The sequence below is a fragment of the Leptonychotes weddellii genome, chromosome 11 (assembly GCF_054177405.1).
Source record: "Leptonychotes weddellii isolate Sample4059 chromosome 11, ASM5417740v2, whole genome shotgun sequence".
Taxonomy (NCBI): Eukaryota; Metazoa; Chordata; class Mammalia; order Carnivora; family Phocidae; genus Leptonychotes; species Leptonychotes weddellii.
The window spans coordinates 91,827,049-91,848,004 of record NC_138379.1 but is presented as its reverse complement, the minus strand read 5'-3'; the positions used below and the strand labels follow the sequence as shown (position 1 = coordinate 91,848,004).

General features: G+C 40.6%; 1 protein-coding gene across 14 annotated transcripts in view; it reads right to left on the bottom strand.

Annotated features, from left to right (window-relative positions):
* Positions 1–4,100: 4,100 nt before the first annotated feature.
* Positions 4,101–20,956, bottom strand: part of KBTBD3 (kelch repeat and BTB domain containing 3) — a 31,624-nt gene continuing 14,768 nt past the window's right edge. For 6 of the 14 annotated variants that reach the window (XM_081799560.1, XM_081799564.1, XM_081799559.1 and 3 more), the window contains 2 exons: positions 14,196–14,440; positions 4,101–9,625 (listed from right to left, as the gene is read on the bottom strand). In XM_081799560.1, coding sequence (XP_081655686.1) covers positions 8,023–9,625; positions 14,196–14,416 — 1,824 coding nt within the window. In that variant the 5' untranslated portion in view covers positions 14,417–14,440 and the 3' untranslated portion in view covers positions 4,101–8,022. The other 8 variants (XM_081799570.1, XM_081799572.1, XM_081799569.1 and 5 more) reach the window with 3 other exon arrangements.

Here is a 20,956-nt window from a genome sequence, read left to right as displayed (position 1 = left end):
CATTATTTTGACTCTATAGTCATAGTGAAAGTAGTATTACTTTTTAGGGTTATTATTTTTTTCTGTAAAATATACATATAAGTCAGTTAAAATCTGTACATTGGCTAAATTGCTACAAGTAGTTTTTGCTAGAACATACTGCATACTTCATATTGTAAATGCATGAGAGCCTGTAGCAGAGTAGTTAGTAACTCTTCGTGATTGGAAAGGGGATGAACTGCTAGTTTAAATGTTCTTTGCAGTTTATTTTCTGTAAATATGGAGATTACATTTTGTCACTGAGGGGCTTTTCTCTTTTTTTTTCCTATGGGGGGAACAGGGAGAGCAAATTCAGATAGAAGTAGAATTTGGGGAAAGAACTTCAAATGGCAGTACATCAGACTGAGATTGTTAATCATTCTGTTTCATGACATAAGAACAAAGCTTCCCTGGGGGACCTTTGAGTATTAAAATATTGACCAAGAGAGGAGACCTCCTATTTGGGGGCAGCAAACCTGATACCTGGTAGCAAGCTAATTCCCTAGTGATACTTTTGTTTCTTTTCTTTCCTTTTTCCTTTCTTTCTTTCTTTCTTTCTTTCTTTCTTTCTTTCTTTCTTTCTTTCTTTCTTTTTTTGTGAGAAAGAGAGCGAGCAAGCAGGGGGCAGAGTAGTGGAGGGGCAGAGGGAGAGGAAGAGAGAGAATCTTCAGCAGACTCCACGCTGAGCACAGAGCCTGACGTGGGGCTTGATCTCATGACCCCAAGATCGTGACCTGAGCCGAGACCAGGAGTCAGACACTTAACCAACTGAGACACCCAGGCTCTCCTACCTTTACGTTTCTAGTAAGTTTTGGAAAGTCTTCTGTGTAGGGGATTAAAGAGAAGGAAAGGAATCCAGGTTTGAGGGCAAAGAAGACGAAGGCAGATGGGGAATTGGAGGCAAGAAGAGAATGTCTGGAGCGGTAGGTCTGGACCAGTGGTTAACAAGGGAGTGCCAGAGAGCCTTGGAAATTTGGAGAAGGCAGCTGGCCTTACGCAGTCCTGTGGGATAGGGACGGACTTGGTTTTTCAAGGGTTGGATTTCTGAGGAGGAACTCTGTTTCCACCTGGACAGTAGTCCAGAGAGGGACCTGGGAGCCAAGTTCAAGGTCATTAGTAAACCACAGCTCACCACACAGGAAAGCCAGAGACATGAAGGAAAATGGGCCTGTGCAGAAAGAGGAAAAATGACAGGAAGTGGAATTGAGAGATCTGTGTAGTATAAACACGTGAACAGTCTTTCCATGGTACCATGCAGTCTCTCATGCTTCGGACCCCATTACTAGCTTCCCCCAGGCATCTGGGCTTGTGAGCTCAGGGGTGAGGCTTGTTGCCCAGAAGCTGGCTGGGGCATGTGTGCCTCCTGTCCACGGGGGCAGGGGTGGCCAGGTGCGTGGCCCTGCATATCCAGCTTGCTTCTGCGGCTGTCGTGTGGCTCTCGGACCTTTGGTCTGCTCTTTCTGAGCTCCCTTAGGGCCCGGGGGATCTCTCACACACCTGTGACTCCTCAGGGGTGTTGTGTTCTCTCGGACGGGGGTGTCTGCCTTGAAGTGTGTGCAGGACCCTTTCTCAAGCTACAGAGGCCCCTTCGGGCCCTCCCCCCAAACTTCCTCCACCACACTCTGGAATCCTGAGACTCATCAGAGCACTCAGGGCATCTGGGGGAGGGAGGTGGCAAGAAAATGAGAACCTCAGCACCCACCTGTGTCTACCGCTTTTATCTCCAATAACAATAAATACACACAGAATGTGTTTTTCTGAGATACATTTTAATAAATTATTATTTTACAGAATTGAAATGTTTCACTACATGTTAATATGGTTCACACGGACCTGCAAAAATGCTGATTTTATTTCTCAAAGCATATGGCAAAAGCCCACATTCCACTAATAGGGAAATGAAGAAAATTATTTGTGTACACAATGCCTGGTAGCTTGGAGCTCTAGCTTCCCCGAGTGCGGAAAATGTTGCTGAGCCTACTAGGCTTTAATGGGGGATGAAAGTGGGTTGCACGTCCGCTAAGGGAATTTGCAGTCATTGTCTTATATATGATCATCTTTGAAAGGAAACACAGAATTAGATATTATAATTAAAATTCACTGACAACAAATAGTCCCTAAGCACTGAAAAAATCAGGTGGATAAGTGACTTTGAATCTATAATTTTACTTTCAAGAACTATACATACATTATGCAACCGTACACGTTCTCCCGAGGTGGACAGTGCACTGTGTAATGCAATCTCGCGGTCAACAAATGCTTTGTTATTAACTTTTCCATATACTAACAAAAGCTGCAGTTGTGTAAATTACCTATCCCAATTTTCTCAGACTTTAAACATGAGAAAGATCTCAAATATTACAAAAAGAACACATACATTCATAAATAACTAAAATACAATGTGATAGCATTCTAAGATGTGAAATCCTAAAGTAGATCAAAACCATTTCCTTTATACATGAAAATAGGTTGCAAGATGTGCAGTTATAATGGACCTATTCCATAACAATACAATTGTAACAAATCTATTTTGTTTCACATATTGGCTCAACAGAGTATCAGTTTACTGGATGTCTTATTATATGAAAGCACTATGCTAATTGCTAGGTCCAGACATGATGAATATAGTGTCCCTATTCCTAAGAGCTTCCAATTAAATGAGGAAGACAGACATGTAAAGAAATATTTACACCATAATGTGATATTCAGGGAACTGTACTCTGAATTATCCCAGCAGCCTTGTTACCCTTGGAACCAAAGCATAATTTGGTGAGCTAGTTAGATAGCTGTGGTAGGGAATGTTGTGCAAGTTGATGGGATGAATAAAACTACCTGGCTCACAGCATTATTTAACAATGGCATCGTTTCATGGAAATAGCCTGCTGTATCCAATCAGACTAACGGCATGGGTGAAGCTCCACACTTGGATCGTTATTACCTTAAAGCTAGTCTTTATTGATTAGTAAGCTAATCGTCCTCCCATTAACCACCAAGGATGTGACTGCTTTGGTTTCTGTTTTTTTGTATACTTTTTAAGGTCTTTATCAGAAGTGCTTTTAAGAGTCTGAAAACCCGATCTAATGACAAATGATTGAAAGACTTATTAAAATTTGGCTTTAGAATTCCTCTCCCAGAAAACTGGTGTTTGTAGTTATGTTGATGATGATGGTGGTGGTGGGGCGGATGGTTAAAAGGAGAACCCAGCAAGGCTCTGTCTAGCTCAGAATGGATTTATAAGAACTAGAGAGCTGGTTCAGGGACTAAAATGCCTGAATTATGGAGAGATTCTGCAATGCTTGGCATTGCTCAACCCACCAAAAAGGCGAGAGAATTAGGATGGATTTTCTGAGGTACAAGGAAAGACATGTAACCCCAGCTGTTGTGGCAGGTTTTAAAGTGCTAAGCATTTCAACAGAAGGAAAGTGATGCCTCGGTTTTAGAGGGGAGACATGCTACTGTTTCAAATACTGGTGGACACAGCTCCCTAGGACCAGGGGCGGGAAGTTATGCTGGGAGGCCGCGAAGCTTTCAGTGTGAGCAGTAGTAGAACTTTTCAAAAATGAAGGCATCGAGCTCTCTTCCTGAAAGAACTGAATTAGAAGTTGAAAAAAAAATCAGCTGTCAGGGTGTTTTGGCATTTAGAGGGGTTTCTCTCTAGCACGTCAGAAGCTGTGTTAGATTCTAAGGCTATTTTCAAGTTTGAATAGGAATCTAGGATTTAGAAGAGTTATCTTTTGGTAAGTGTGTAATAGTTGTCATCCCGTGATTATATTCCCTAACTAGGTATTAAATTTGATTAAGCATCATAGTGCCATCAAACAGAATTGATTTATAAACACATCAAGGTTTTTAAGATATGTTCTTTTAAATCATATAATCTTTAACTAGAATCCCTACATTTAACTAGACAGCAACATTTGCAGCAAAATAGGAACTAATTCGGGAGAAAATTTTAGGTGCTGGTCTTTCAGTTTCTATTCTCTGTGAAAGAATGTGCACCTACAGTAGAGGGGGGAAACTCCCTATTAGCAGTGCACTAGAAATGTCAGCACCATTTACAGATTTTTCCTGAGTGATTAAAAAAAAAGAAGAAGAACAAATTCTCTTCAGTAAGACTGCTCCTGAACGGGTGTAGGTCTGTTGAAACCTTGAGCACGCAGAGCCACTGAAATCAAGTTCCTTAGAACCTAAAACGCTAAATATATCGGAGGAGGAAGTCATCAGCCGTATGTCAGAAAACTAGAGATGGAAATGTGTAAAGAGCGTGTAGAAATCTTTGGTTGTCTACTGCTGTGTAGGAACTTATTGGGCCAACCAACTGCCACAGGGCATGTCTGAAGACTCGTCTTATTCTGAGTATGGCTTTGCAAAGTGGAGTCAAGTGATTTCTTACATTGAATGGAAATCGGCTTCCCTATACATTCCAGCCTTTCTTTTTAGGTTGCCCTCCGGGGCGGCCCACCTCAAGACATTTTTGAGCTTACATTTTCAATTCTCAATATAAAAGACCTTCCAAACACGGGATCCAATTAAACTGAGAAGGAGGACCTGAAAGTAACACTACCTGGTCCACAATATACCTAATCATCAACACTGTATTTACTGCTTCCCTATCTCAGAATGTCAATACACGTTTCTCTCTACTTGAGTCTGATTTTCTAAACGGTGCCCCTTGAGCTATGCACACTGTGCACATATCCAGTTGCTCTTGATACGTGGGAAAAATGGAATCGTGTTGCGGGATGTGGTCACTCTCAAATCGCACTCTCGCTTTCCAGGGTAGCATGATTGAATACTGCTGTGATAAAGACTCCTTTCCCACCCAGAGCTGGAGCTGAGTGTTCTGGGGAGGTAGTGAATTTTGATTATGCTAATATTCTTCATACTGCTCAGTCGGACAACCAATAGATGAACAAAAGGTGCTCCACATTTTAAATCAAGTTTGTAGATCACTCCAGGAGTGTCCATTAACTTTGAATTGATCTTTTTTTTTAAATTAATTAATTTATTTATTTGAGAGAGAGAGAGAGAGAGAAACAGCATGAGAGGGGATAGGGTCAGAGGGAGAAGCAAGCTCCCCGCTGAGCCGGGAGCCCGATGTGAGATTCGATCCCAGGACTCCGGGATCATGACCTGAGCCGAAGGCAGTCGCTTAACCAACTGAGCCACCCAGGCGCCCTGAATTGATCTCATATAAATGTTGAATTTAATCATCTTTATATATAATAATGCCATATAGCTTTCAATTTTAGAAGGTGTTACAATATTAGAATTTTTTTTTACGTGCATAATCCAAATGATAAAGGATTTAGGAATGTTTAACAGAATTTTTCCACAAGAATGAAAGCAATCTGGGTAATGAGCACAATGATTTTGTCTCACAATGCAACGTTGGCTGAAGGAGGATCATGAAGGGAAAGCAGACTTCAGAGGGAAAAAAAAAAAAGATTCAGGGAAGAGGCCATAGATAAAGGGATGTGTTATTTCCTCTGACCTAACTTTACAGACAGGGATACAGCTCTTTCCGGGGGTTCTGAGAATAAGCTTGAGAGATCAGAGACTTGCCTGTCAGAGATCCAGAACGGAGGGTGAGGCCAGAATGCCAGGCATGGTTCTCGGACAGTGAAGCCAGGGATCGATGGGCAGGATGAGAAAGATATAACCAGTTCAGTCACTGACCACGCGTGCATGTGGCTGGGTTCCCCGAGGATGTGGAACACAGACAACCCTTTGTCAATACAGCAGACAGATAATGTAAATATGACATCTTTATAAGAAGATGCAAAATTAGAGAGAACAAGATGCATTATTACTGGAGCCAAGCCCAGGACAGACTGCAAGGAAAAGGTGGCAAGGACAAAGAACAGTAAACAAAGGAAGAATTTAGGTGTGACGACCAGACAGAGTACTTTCCTTGCCGTTGTAGCCAACACAGAGCACTCCGTTGCAGATGGAAAGGGATGGCAGTGAGAAAAAAATGATTAACAAGTAAACTGCAGCAACTGTAGAAGAAACGCAGCAAGCCTTGTATGTTAGAAGGTGTATGAGATCATATGCAGAGAGAGCGACCTAGGCCTTGTTTCTAGAAACATTACCAGGAATCAACAGCCAATGAGAAGATGGGCAGACGTCAAGATAATCTAATAATGAAACAAGATCAGGAAGGGATTCTCTTTCACCTTAGTTTCTCCTTTCTGTAAGAGATTAACAATTCCTAGAGTCAGTAATTAAAACTATTTATTTTAAACATACTTTAATTATTTATATATGTTTAAATTAACAGTTCAGTAAATCCACAGATAGGTCACCCACTGTGTTAGGGTCTTTCTTAAATAATTTGTTTCCAAAGCCACAAATATGCACACAAAAGCCTTCACTGAATTTTTTTTCTTACACGCGCACACACACACACACACACACACACACACACACACAGGAAAAGGCAGAGCCAACTTAGGAAGGAAGGCCAACAATTCTACAGAATACTTTTTATGCAACTGTCATCTGATTAGGGACAGTCCGATTTTGGAATTGCATGATCATGTAGTCTAATGTCCTGTTCTATTTTGAAAAAAATATATTTGAAGCTTACGATTGCATAAACTTATATGGTATAATAAATGGACCTTTATTTAGGTATATTTCCACTTTTACAGCCTAATATGGCTATATCTTTTAAACTTATGAAAGAAACATACTCTCTTGCAACACAGAATCATCCTACCTGAGAACAAGGATGACTGACTGATACTCTTTCTTTGTTTGGGTTAAAGATGACTAAGCATCTAAACAGATACATCAGGTTGTAAATAAGATCAATACCAAAAACCTAGTCATTTTTAAAAGAATTTGGAAAACAATTCACTATGAATAACTTATGTAAGTAGTAAACCAACACGGTGCTTTTTAGTTGGTATATATCATCAAAGAAAACTGATATGGTGCTAATTTAAATGTTGAAATTTCTTAATTAATTCATTTGTCCAAACTCAAATTTGGACATTTAAAAATTTAAGAAATGCAACATAAGAATACACTTATCTAGAGGTCAGATTTCCTACATCCTCAGTAATCCTGGAAACTGGCAAGGATACAGAAAAAGTATTTGAGGACTACCATATCAGAATCCAGGAACTTCACTCAATGGGTTACATGTTAAGATAGACTCAGATTGGGTGTAACTTAGAACTAATAATTAAATGAAGAATGTTAATTTACTGAGCCTGAGCCACAAAATAAGAAAGATACGATATTGCTAGAAATTGAAACCAACTAACACTGAGAACTAATAGAATCAGCAACTTTAAAAGCATTTCAGCAACTGCCACTGACATTATGCTCTTAACGAAGAGTTGAATCATAAAAAAAAAGTCAAGCCATGTTTAGTGTATAGCTTAGAAGCCCAGGCGGAAATACACTGCATTTTAGAAAAGTGTACCTGACGAAAAACAAAACAAAACAAAAAAAACAACAAATGGTGGGAAAAAAAGGAAGGGCTTAAAAGAAGCTAAGCCATGATTGGAAAGGATAGGAATTCAGCCCCTCTTACTCCTGTAGTAACAGGGCAGGCTTCTTACCTCTTTGTAATTTAATTTTCACTTCACCTAACATAGTGTGCAAGTAATCCATTTCCACCACCTAAAGAGATTTTTCCTGTCTAGATAGTACAAATCTGTGAACACTGATTTTGTTCTTACTGGTCTTTCATGGATAAACTACTCTAAAAATCAAGACATCGATGCCTATGAGTTTTACTTACATATGAGGATACTAAGTATTCTGGATTCTCCACGACTAAATTATATTCAATATAATGTCTGGTAAATGTACTTTGTATTTAAAGTTTCTGGCAACTGCTAAGTTCTATATGCTGTACATTCATAGTGATTCTCTAACAGACGGTACATTTTACTTTACTAAGAGGTAAAGACCTCGTTACCGACTACAGGTTAACAGATTTACAGTAGGTTTCTAGACCTGGAATCATTTTAGACTGTGCTCCTTTCAGAAATGATTAGAAAACCACGGGTCTCTGTATTTATTGAACCGAATCACCTGGCAGTAAAATTCAGTTAAGGCTCTTGGCATCGGTGAGACTTCTTCCCATTCAGATCTACTGCTGTGGTAGACCTGCACTTCATCTGTGATTTCATCTGGAGCGTAATCGCCACCTAAGATGTAGATTTTATCTTCGATCCCAACTGCACCTGCGTTAAAGCCTGCACATTCAAAAGAGCCTTCCCCCTTCCAGACGCAAGTGTCTGGACAAAAACTATACACCTTGTAGGTGGAAAGGTCACATATATACAGCGTGCAGTTGACCGGGACAGCTTTAATCAGGGTTGCATGAAAAAACTGCCCGAACTCTGCTACCAGTTCCGACCACTGGTCAGTGGTCGCGTTGTACTTAAAGAAGCAGTCGAGTGATGGGTTAAAGGCATCTGTAATCTCTACCTCTGATCCGAGAACATAGATGACATTCTGGCATGCACTCGCTTCGGGATAGTATATGCCCCGGGGTAACGGGCTAACAGATAGCCACTCTTTGGAAAGAGGGTTGTAAGACTCAACATCTAAGAGACTTTTAATGTCCTGAGACCCTCTGGTCTTCCCGCCAATGACAAATAATCTATTGAGAGCCAGGACGGACGTGTGCATGGTTCTCGGTGTCTTCATAGTTGACACCAGGAAGAAATCGTTTTTCACTGGACAGTAGCACCAGGTCTGATCGGTCGCGTCGTGATAGGACTCCGCGATATGAAGCCGGACGGTTCTGCAGCATGGCCCTTTGCAGCCTCCTGTCAGGAATATTTTCTCTCCGTAACTAGACAGACTAGACCCTGGCAAATCGATCAGATGTGACTGTGGCAGCACTTTCCACGAGTCACTGTTGATATTATAGCAAAATGTATATTGGCCGCCTCCATTTTCCTCAGTTTTGTGAACAAAGATGTATTTTTCAGTGGTGGATGGCCGAGCATCAGGGAAGAGTCCACCAGAACCTTGCACACACTTAACGGCATCCATGACCACGTCAAAGCAGTGTGTGCTTTTGAGTAAACACTCTTCGTTGAGCAGACAGTCTTGAAGGGTCTCCTCGGATAACTGATGTAATCGTACTTTTTTCATCAAACAAGGCAGATGCTTTTGCCTCGATTCTAAGTTATGTTTGGTCCAACTAAGGACAACTTTCAGGACAGTTTCTTCTTCGGGGACATTTAACTCATCTGACTCCAGACATTTTTGCAGGACTCCAAAATTCATCTCTAAGAAATCACTGGACTTAAATAGCAAGGAAAAGTGGTTCTGTACAAAGTACAGTGCGTGATTGAACAAGCGGGGGGAGCCGTAGCTGTCTGACATAGATAGTAACTGCAGACAGTTGACAAGGTTAATACTTTTTATTAAAAAGTCACTGCAAGCTTTGGCTAGGAAGGAGACTTGAAGAAATGAGGACAACTGGAAGAACATTTCCACATTATCATCTGTTATCTGTGCTTTCCCGGTATAGGCGTAGTCAAGAAACGCCTTCACAGCTTTGGAGGACAGATTAGTGATGGTGACGCTCCCACCGTCTCTCTCTCTCATGTTCACTTCAAACATAGCCCTGCAACAGTAAAGAACACAGAAGAGCAAGTGGGAAGAGGTCATTCCCTGCTAGTTTTCAACATTACCTTCTAGACGCTTCCTTGACCCTCAGGTTGATTTAAAATATATTTCACACATGTCAAGTCTGTATTTATGAAACATTTTAAAAGCATCTTAATCAGTTGTTTTAATATCTAGAATAGTTGTGTACTGCATTGTTTAAGACATACGTTGTACCACATAACTCCCATACTGCAAAATACATAGACTACAGCTGAGCTACCGCACCTCATCCAAAGAAGGCTATAAGAAGATTCACATTTTGTAAACTAATTTCATGCTTTTAAATATCATTCATAAAATTAGGGTAAAATCTCTCTAATGGCTGAATTTCCTTTTTTTATGAGTTAATTAGTATCCACTCTGCAGGTGATAACTAGAAGTACTTAAAATATATGATGCTTCTGGGTTTAGGATGTAAAAGTATCTTGCACAGTAATTTTCAGTTTGGCAGCTGTGAAACATGTGGAAGGTGGAATGCTGTGAGGTATCAGATGTCTCCAAGGAGTCTGTCTGTGTGGGAAATCCACCACACGAGATATACTCAAATACACGTTGAAAGAGACATATTTCATGCAGCACTTTAGGAAAAAAGGGGAATGTGATTTCATGGAGCTAAACGCCAACCCAAAAGGCTAAAAGTAAGTTTTCGAAGAAACAGCCACTGAGAGATGGAGGTGGTCCCTAGGTTTGAGTTAGAGCAGCCTGAGTTCTTCTGAGCTGTAATTCATCACCACCTGGCCGAGGGGCTAGAGTCTACGGAAGTGGGAACTTTTGGGGCTCAATTTAAGTGAAAATATAAATTATTTGCAAATGTTTGGGCAGGAGACTAAGACTTATTTTACTATTGGTTTGGTAGACCAATCTTGGCACCCATCCTTCTGTTGACTTCACATCCAGAATGATTCATTTTTACACAGACTTGCTATGGTGGTTGTCAGTGGTACAGCGAGTGGAGGCTGAGCTGAAAGAGAAAGAGCTTCAAGAAGGAACTAAGGACCACCAGTGGTTGCATCTCCAGCAGGACTGGAGTGACTGGTTTGGGTTCTGGCTTAATACTGGTTTGCGCCTGTATCAGAATCGTCCCGGATACCTTTGTGAGCAGTGCCCCGAGCTACTCAAGTGCGCTGGGGGAACCAGTTCAGTTCTTCAGTCTGTTCTAGAGGGTAGCCAGAGCTACTCAGGAAGCGCTAGTATCCGACTGAGAAGTATGAGGGGCCCTCCAAACCCGGAACACCCCTCAGGACAAGGAAGGATGACAAAGTGCCTTCCCACTAGGCTACTGGGTTCTTCTTAATCTGCAAATGAATACAGTTACGCAGATCACATACATGTTCTACATCATATAGGGTATTTAAATAATGTTAACCTAGCAATACGAAACTCTGATGATAATTATACTGGATTATGAAGACAGGGATCATCAGTTTAGGGTAATATTAACAGCCTGACCTCTAGAATCTGGCTGCCTGGGTGGGTATCTGGCCATTGTCACTTATGAGCTGTGTGACCTTGGGGGGGACTTCATTGTGCTTCAAATCCTTCATCTGAAAATGGGGATACTTGTAGTATCTATTTCACTGAGTTTTCAGAGGCATAAATGAGTTAATCAATGCAAAGTATTAGCTACTATCATTATTTTAAGAAAGTGTTTTCTGACAGATCCTATATATTTTTAATTTATCACCAGCTTCCACATTTTCTTTGAGAAGACACAAGTAGGATCATATTTCTATACTTCATCCTGTTCATCTTTAAAGTATCCAGTTAACATCCATCTCAAATTTACCATATTATCATAAAGTGGTTGTACAAGATGTGTGATTCCTCTTCAATCTTCTCTCCATGATTTTACATCTCATTTATAACTTTCATTTTCCAAAATCATTATAAAGTGCACTTCTCATGCACTGTACACTTTCCTGCTATTTTATATTTTTCCTGCCAGTATTCCAGTGACTTTGATAACACCAATACTATGAATTGGTGGCCTCATCACCTAAGAGTGTAAATTACAGAATTTCAGTCTTTATTTGTACATATTTTTATATGAACTGTGTATTCCTTTAGTAAAATACTATATATAATAAAGGATCTAGGTCATTATAAGACTGCCATTTGTGTTACTTCAAAGCAGGGAAAAAATTTTAAAAACATATATATTGTTCTGTTTTTTAAACAGGATTTTTAAAAAATTTAAAGCAGGTCCATAAAAGTTAGGAGTAGGCTGAACAAAATATTGTGGACAGAAATTATGTGCAGATACATTTAATTAATAAATAACTTCTACATGAAGAGTAGAGGACTGCCAATCCAAATGCTTACATGAACTTTTTTTTTTTTTTAAAGATTTTATTTATTTGAGAGAGAGAGAATGAGAGAGCCCACATGAGAGGGGGGAGGGTCAGAGGGAGAAGCAGACTCCCCGCCGAGCAGGGAGGCCGATGCGGGACTCGATCCTGCGACTCCAGGATCATGACCTGAGCCGACGGCAGTCGCCTAACCGACTGAGCCACCCAGGTGCCCCGTGAATAATTTTTTTAAATGCAAATTAGTATTTCAAATCAAGTTATACAAATAATTGACCATAGAATAATTTGCAGCTTCCTAGTGCCTGATTTGTTCTATTTGCAGTCATTTTTCTTTTTTTTTTTTTAAAGATTTTATTTATTTATTTGAGAAAGCGAGAATGAGAGAGAGCACATGAGAGGGGGGAGGGTCAGAGGGAGAAGCAGACTCCCCGCCGAGCAGGGAGCCCGATGCGGGACTCGATCCCGGGACTCCAGGATCATGACCTGAGCCGGAGGCAGTCGCTTAACCAACTGAGCCACCCAGGCACCCCTACATGAACTTCTTACTTTGTTAACATGATAGGGAAATCAACCTGTGTGTTTGCACCAGATTATGTCCATTTTTTGCTAGGTTTGGAAATAACAGTACTCATAGCATCTAGTGTTGGTTGAATGTAGCGGACACGGTCCTAATCAGTACATATACATTACTTCATTTAACCCTCATAATGACTCTGTAATTTATTGTCTTAATTTTTACAAATAAGGAACCTGAGGCCTGAAGAAATTAAGTCACTTGCTTCAAGTCACGTCTGATTAAGTGGCAGAACCAGGATTTAGATTTGGGGCCTGTGTATTCAGAGGCCAGGTTCTTAACCGTTACAGCATCCAGCTTCCTGTCAGGAAGAGGTGACAGAGGGTGGGGGAGCAGAATGGAGCTACTAGGAAGAAAACCTGGAGTCGAACAGAGCAGGGAAGAAACTGGTGGAACCATAGAATGGCAGAGCACAGGGACAGTGGGGGCCCCAGTGGAGTTCGAAGAATAGCTTAGGTTACCTCAGAGAAGACATGACAGGAACAGAGAAAGAACCAGTGTCTGGGTAGGGCAAAGGTGTATCTTCCACGTCCCTGGTGGGGTGGGACATGGCACTGAGCCACTGCTCCCCACACAAGCAGGAAACCCCCCAGGAACGGGAGTTTAGCAAGTAGTGAATATCAATACACTTCTGTGGATTCACTCCAGGGCAACGGGGGTGAGGTCTAATCAGATGCTGGTGGCAAAATAGGAGTTTAATTAAGGATTAAAATCAGTATAAGCTAACTTGCATCTAGTGTATTTATATCTTAAATCTTACTCTGTTTTTATAAATTTTAATTACTAGAGATTTAAGTCATCCTTATTTAAAATAAAAATTGTTTCTAAAACTGAACATAATGCAAATACTGCAATTAGGATTAAATTTATTGCAGTGTGACTGGGAGGGCTGAAGACCAGGATGTCACCAAGAGAGGTTTGTGTGTCTGACCAAGAGGCCTCACAGGATGGTATGACCTTGATGCAGTTACCGCAGTACTAAGGTCATATGTCTGACGCTTACCCTTGCAGAATCAGAAACCCACTGTCGCCACAGGGGGTTCTAACAGTGTTATGACTAGGACATTCCCTGTAAGGATGACCTACAAGGGGAACCAAGTTATATTCAGAAGGTTGCCTAGAATCAGAACAAGTTGGGTGTTCTCCAGAAATGCTTCTGGAGGTACCTTTCCCCTAGAGGAATATCTTTGTCAAAGAGAGGAGAAATCTTGAAATCCTCTGTGTGAGTCCCTCTCCCTTGTATAACCCACAGATACATGACTGAACTCAGTTTTCCTTTCTTTTGAACTATATTTCTATTTTGTAATCCTTTTGTCCTCTCCTTTTTTTTCCCTAAACAGTGCAATGCAAGAACTCTCCCAAACAAAACTGACTCTAGATCGAAAAAAATTTTTTTCCCCCAGAACATTTCAAGGGACCAATGTTCCGTATAACTTTAGGAAATGCTGACCTGGGAAGACCTGAACCATTAAAAAAGGTAGTCATAAATCTTCATATTCAAAAATCACTAGTTAATCTAGGTTCTAATTAGTTTTTATTTTAAGAATTAAAAATTACTGTTGCATGCTCCTGTAGGGGAGAAATTCAGTAGTTATGAAACATAATAACACAGAATCTGAGGCACAGACAGACAAGTGAAGTACCTGAAAAAGTCACTGCACGCTGCTAAGACACAGCGATGACATGGGATTATTTCATCTTTCATGATTATTTGGAAATCATAAAAGACATTTTGTTCTCTAAAATTCTGCAGTACACTTAAAATTTTCTGTCCATGATCTTCGGATACAAGGAAGTTGTTTTTCTTCTCAGATGGAAGTCCGTTACATGAGTTTCGTTGATTGAAATGATATGAATTATCCATAGCCAATTTCCTTTGTTCTTAGAACTGGAATGGAAAAGAAAAATCACTGCTGTGGTGAGTCCTGATGATATTTCAGATCCAAAGTCTGTTTAGTGTCATTTACACTGAGAACAACTATAACATAGTAAACCTTGTTCTAAACATTTGTTTTCATGACATTTAATAATAAATTTCTTTGGAATTTTTATTAATATTGAGATTCCTGGGATAAAAAGTATTATCAAATAGAAGGATAAAGTTCAAGGCTATATAATTGTGTCAAATAGCACAATTTTTAAATTGTATGTGCAGCTCACATAGGCTCTCACTACATGACTAGTCTTATTACGTGTAAGAGGTATTATTTACCCAGTAGTTACCACATGGCTGTATCCCCAACACATCCCTGTCCCCTCCCATCCATTTTCTTCTAGCAGCAAAGAAGATGTTAAAATATATGCCTTCTGGGGCTCAACTTTTCAGAGATAAATGACCGAAAAGGACCAGCGTGTTAGACTGTATTAACTAGTTATGGCCTTTAGTAAGGAAAGAAAGGCAAGCATTGGTACAAGTTGGCCTATTTGGATGCCTTTTATTTCTTTTTCTTGTCTGAGTGCTGTGGCTAGGACTTCCAGTGCTATGTTGAATCAAAGTGGTAAGGCTGGACCTCCTTGTTTTGTTCCTGACCTTAGAGAGAGAGTTCTCCATTTTTCCCCATTTAGGATGATATTAGCTGTGGATTTTTCATATACAGCCTTTATTATATGGAGGTATGGTCCCTCGAAACCTATTTTGTTGAGGGTTTTATCATGACTGGATGTTGAACTTTGTCAAATGCTTTTTTTCTGCATCTATTGAGATGATCATATGGTTCTTATCTTTTCTCTTATTGATGTGACGTATCACGTTAATTGATTTGCGAATATTGAACCATCCTGGCAACTCAGGAATAAATCTCTCTTGATCATGGTGAATGATTTTTCTAATGTATTGTTAAGTTTGGCTGGTAGTATTTTATCGAGATTTTTGCATCTATTTTCATCAGGGATATTGACCTGACGTTCTCTTTTTTAGTGGACTCTTTATCCTGTTTTGGTATGAGGGTAACGATGGCCTCATAGAATGAATTTGGAAGTTTTCCTTTCTTTTCTATTTTTTGGAATAGTTTGATAAGACAGACATTAACTCTTCTTTAAATGTTTGGTAGAATTCCTCTGTGAAGCCATCTGGTCCTAGACTTTTGTTTGTTGGGAGTTTTTTGATTACTGACTCAATTTCTTTGCTTTGGTCTGTTCAAGTTTCCTATTTCTTCCTGTTTCAGTTTTGGTAATTTATATGTTTCTAGGAATTTATCCATTTCTTCCAGGTTGTACAGTTTGTTGGCATAGTTTATCATTAAAATTCTCTTGTGATTGTTTTTCTGTGGTGTTGGTTGTTATTTCTCCCCTCTCATTTGTGATTTTGTTTGAGTCCTTTCTCTCTCTTTTAAGCCAAGTTGGCCTATTTGACAGCAGGACAGAAAATAGTATAACTTTACTTAAAAAGGCCTTTTAAACATGAGATCAGAAATCCAAGATAGTGAAAGGCCAGATCATTGTGACTTTCCCAAATTCAGTTCTATGCATACAACTTTACCCCACCAAAAAGCAGGGAAGTAGGAAACAGAAAGGAAAAGAAGATTGGGAAACAGGGGAACCAGAGAAATAGGGAACCTTGGTTCTCTTAGTATGTTTTTATTCTGGTCATCTATTGCTTTGCAATTCACCAGAAAACTTAGTAGCCTATGACAACTATTATCTCTCGTAGTTCTCTGAGTTGAGCTGTAGCTTCTTGCTTGGGGCTTTCATATACTTAGAGTCAGATGGCAGTTCTGGCTGAAGTCATCTGAAGGCCTGACTGGGCTCCAGGTCCAGTATGGTTCCTTTTTTCACATTTCTGATGCTTCAAATGGGATGGCTAGAACAGATGGGTCTCTGTCTGTTTTTGTGTGTGTCTCTCTCAATTCACTTTCTCCATGTGGCTAGCTTACACTTCCTCACAGCATGGCAGTCTCAGGGTAGTTGGACTTCTTACATGGTGGCTTCGTTCTCCCAGAGGGAGTGTTTCAAGCCCAGGTGGAAGCTATACATGGAGAAGTAGTCTGAATGGTCCTAGAGCATCAATTAAAGCTCTAGTCTAGGACTGAGACCATCTATTGCTATGTTGTCCAATACAGTAATCATAAGCCATGCATCACTATTTAAATTTAAATTATCTGATTAAATTAAATAAAAAATTTAGTTCTTTGGTTGCTCTAACAACCATATTTTAAGTAATCAGTAGCCATATGTAGTGTGATGATTACTTTTATGTGTCAACATGACTGGGCCATGGAGTGCCCAGATATGTGGCTAAGCATTATTTCTGGGAGTGTCTGTGGATGAGATTAACATTTGAAGTGGTAGACTCGGTAAAGCAGAGTGCCCTCCCTCACTTGAATGGGACTCATCCAGTCCTTTGAAAGCCGGAACGGAACACAAGGCCAAGTAAGAAAGTATTCTTTCTGTCTCTTGGACTGTCTTGGAGTTGTGACGTCAGGCTTCTCTGGCCTTTGTACTGAGACTCAGGGCTGTCACCGTCCTGCTGGCTCTCTTGCTGGCTCTCCTGGCACCATGTTGGCTGCAGATCTCAGGGTTTCTCAGGCTCCATGATCACAGAAGCCAGCTTCCTATTGTCAATCTGCCTGTCCGTCCATCTCTCTAGTTGGTTCTGTTTCTCTGGAGAACTGCACTATCACATATGGCCAGTGGCTATTACATTGCACAGCAGAAATCTGTAGTATTTTCATCATCACAGGAAGTTCCACTAGGTGGCTGATGTACTGCGTGAAGGGCAATGTGTGCACACATGCATGGGAGGGAGAGAGAGCGTGCACAATCGGGGGAGGGTAATAGGATGTGACTGGCAGTGTTCCTTGAAAAATAAACTCCCTGCAGTGATTCTGTGAGCAGCATTCTAAAGCAGCTATAAGGAGGGAGACATAATGAGAGTGGGCGTCATGAAGGGAGAGAGATAATGAGAGGCTTGGGGGCAGTTCCAAAGAAAAGGAAGGCAGAAAACAGTTGCACCAGTCAGAGTTCTCTAGAGAAACAGAACCAATGAACCAATAGGCTACAAGTCTACTGGTTTTGTGTACACACACACACACACATACTGGTACATGTAGTTTTATAGTGTGTCTATAAAAAATAAGGACTTGGTTCACAAAATTATGGAGGTCCCAAGATCTGTAGTTGGCAAGCTGGAGACCCAGGACAGCAGAGGGTATAAGTTCAAGTCTGAAAGCTGGCAGCCTGGAAACCTGGGAACAGCTGATTTTTCAGTTTGAGTCCAAAGGCAGGAAATGACTGTCTCAATGCAGCACTCAGGTAAGTTTTCTCTTACTCAGCAGTTTTGTCTTATCCAGGTCTTCAACTGATTGGGTGAGGCCCACCTTCATTAGGGAGGAAAACCTGCTTAGTCAGTTTGTCTATCCAAGTGTTAATCTCATCCGGAAACACCCTCATAGAAACACCCAGAATAACATTTGACCGAATGTCTGGGAGCCCTGTGGCCCAGTTAAGTTGATATAATAAATTAATCATCACAACATTCCAAATCTTTACTTAAGAATGTTGTTAATATGTGACCTAGGGCAGAAAAGAATATATAACCCCAAGTTTGAGTGGGGTACACAGATAATTACATACAGCTACCATCCCAAGAGTCATTCCTCACCTCACAAGGCATGCCTCTTAAGTCACTTGTAAAACTCTGATTTTAAAATTATGGATGTTTTTTCCTCCTCTTCTAGTAACTATAAATCATCCATCTTCCCAGGGGAACGATGTAATGTGAGGTAGTAGGATGAGCAGGGCTTCAGAATCAGACAGATGGGCTCCAGCACTGCTCCAGCACTTTACTGGGGATATAGTTGAGGCAAGGAGCTTCTAGTCTTTGATTCTCATTTTTTTCTTCTATAAAATAGGGATAAACTGTACCTGTCTATAGTTGTGTTGTTGAGAAGGGTAAAAATAATACATACTTTAGCAATTAGTATATGCTAAATAAGTGAAATTTAGTATTTATTTTCTACTAAAAATTTAACATAAAAGCCAAGGAAATGCCTTAATTGCCACTAATCAAGAGGTTTATATGCATAATAAGGTGGTGGGGGGAAGAACAGGAGAAGCAGTCTCTAATAATTCCTAAGGCATAAGAGAACAGTTGAACACAAGAGCTATCCCTGTAATGTAGTTTATCTGGAGTGCCAGGATCAGGTGAGAGAAAGACACACTGGTTGAGACTTGAGCCAGCCTCTCTTACTGACTCCATAATGCTGGAAAGGAACATTTAAGGGGAAAGGCCAGGGAATATGTACAATACACAAAATGGTACACAGAGCAGATAACCAGCATGATCTATGCTAGACAGACAGACATGACTTAATGCTGTGCAAAGGATCACAGCATCTTCTCAAGCACACAATGAGACCAGGGTATATCTCCTGGTCTGTTTTTCAAGTCTACTGATGGGCTGGAGCGTCCATAATCTGTAACAGCAACGTAGGGTCTCTCCACAGCTGCCTCAGAGAACCACAGAATTGGTGGGGAGACTCAGTCCACACAGCCTACATACCCTTTGGAACTGCTCTAAATCCTCATCCATTTTGATATGTATTAAATCCCTCTGATAGAGGAAGTTAGATACTGTCGATGGAAAGATACATTTAGCTCGTACAATCGTAGACTCTTCTTGGTTTTTAAAAGTTCTCTCAAAGTTTAGGATTATTGGTGCTGACAAGGCTCTGTGATCCCCATAGGACAACATAAAGCAGAATTACTACCTTGGCCTCCAAGCCATTTAGTCAGGGAGAGAGAGGAGAGAACGTGGCTAGATGCTGAATACTCGTTTCACAACACTTCCTTCTGTATATGATTATGTATGTGTGTGTGTCTATACATACAATTTAATTTTAATTTTAAAATATATTTTTATTGGGCATTAAAAATATCTCTGTTTTTCAATTCTTTAATGTGGCCATAATTACCAGTGGACTACAAAGTTCAAGTAATATCATTCTGATCCCCCCACCATAACTCTACTCTTTTTGGATTTCCCATTGAGATGAATGGCCTCTATATTCCCTAAGCCAGACACTTGGAAGTCTTCCTTCACCCGCCATATCTATTTTTTTTTTTTTAAAGATTTTATTTTTATTTATTCATGAGAGAGAGAGAGAGGCAGAGGGAGGAGCAGGCTCCCAAGGAGCAGGGAGCCCGATGCGGGGCTCGATCCCAGGACCCTGAGATCATGACCTGAGCCGAAGGCAGACGCCCAACCGACTGAGCCACCCAGGCGCCCCCACCATATCTATTTTAAAACCACTACTGCCACTCTTTGAGGTAAATGTCTCATTGTTCTCACTTGAATTGCCTCCTCTCCGATCTCCCCTCTTCTGTAAACTTTTATTGAATATCTCCTGGGCTTCAAACCTGCTCAGGCATGGGGCATCTAAAGATAAAGGAGTCACAGGGTCCCCGCTCTTGCCGGCTTACAGGCTGGTGTAGAGAGAAAGAAGTAACAAATGAGCGTCTTAGTAGAGATATGAAGAATGTTATGGAGGCCGGTGGAAGGACAAAGCTCAGACTTGTTCTCAGGGGTGAGGAGGACAGAGCAGAGAGAGCAGAGAGGGGAGAGGATGGAGGAAGACATTCTGATGGTACTTGAGCTGTTAAAGAAAAATTAAAAGATGATTACCAAAGAAGGTGAGAAAAACATTTCCAGGAGAGAAAAACTGTAAGTGCAGAGGCATGGATGAAAGAGTTACCACAGCCCCTTGGGAGAAACACATGTTGAGGAGCAGAGATCGGGCAGATAAAGCTGAAGTGGAAAGGGGGGCTGGTTCATGCAAAGTTGCATACCATGCGAGGGGGCTTGGCTTTCATTCTAGAGGTAATGAGGAATATTTAGAAGGACTTTAAGTTGGGGTGGCATTACACCATGCATTTACATTTTAGAAAGATCATTCTACTAGGGATATCAGCAGTAAATGACTAAGATGTGGCTCTTATTCTCATGGAGCTTACTATCTAAGGTTCACTGGCATGAATAAGGTAAATTTAAAAAGTTGCAAACACTGGTTTTTGTTTTTTGGGTTCTTTTTCGGATAAGAAATAAATTGTTGTTGTTAAGCCACTGAAATGTGTCTTACAACAAATAGGATTATTTTAATTAATGCACGTGAATTTTAATCCCAGTAACTCAAGCACATTTCTTTTTTTTTTTTTAAAGATTTATTTATTTATTTGAGAGAGAGAGAGCATGAGAGGGGGAGAGTCAGAGGGAGAAGCAGACCCCCCTCTGAGCAGGGAGCCCGATGTGGGACTTGATCCCAAGACTCCAGGATCATGACCTGAGCTGAAGGCAGTCGCTTAACCAACTGAGCCACCCAGGCGCCCTCAAGCACATTTCTTAATCTAAGTATTTAGCTGTTGATTCTTCAGTGTTTTCTGCATAAAAATGACATCATTTGTAACAAAT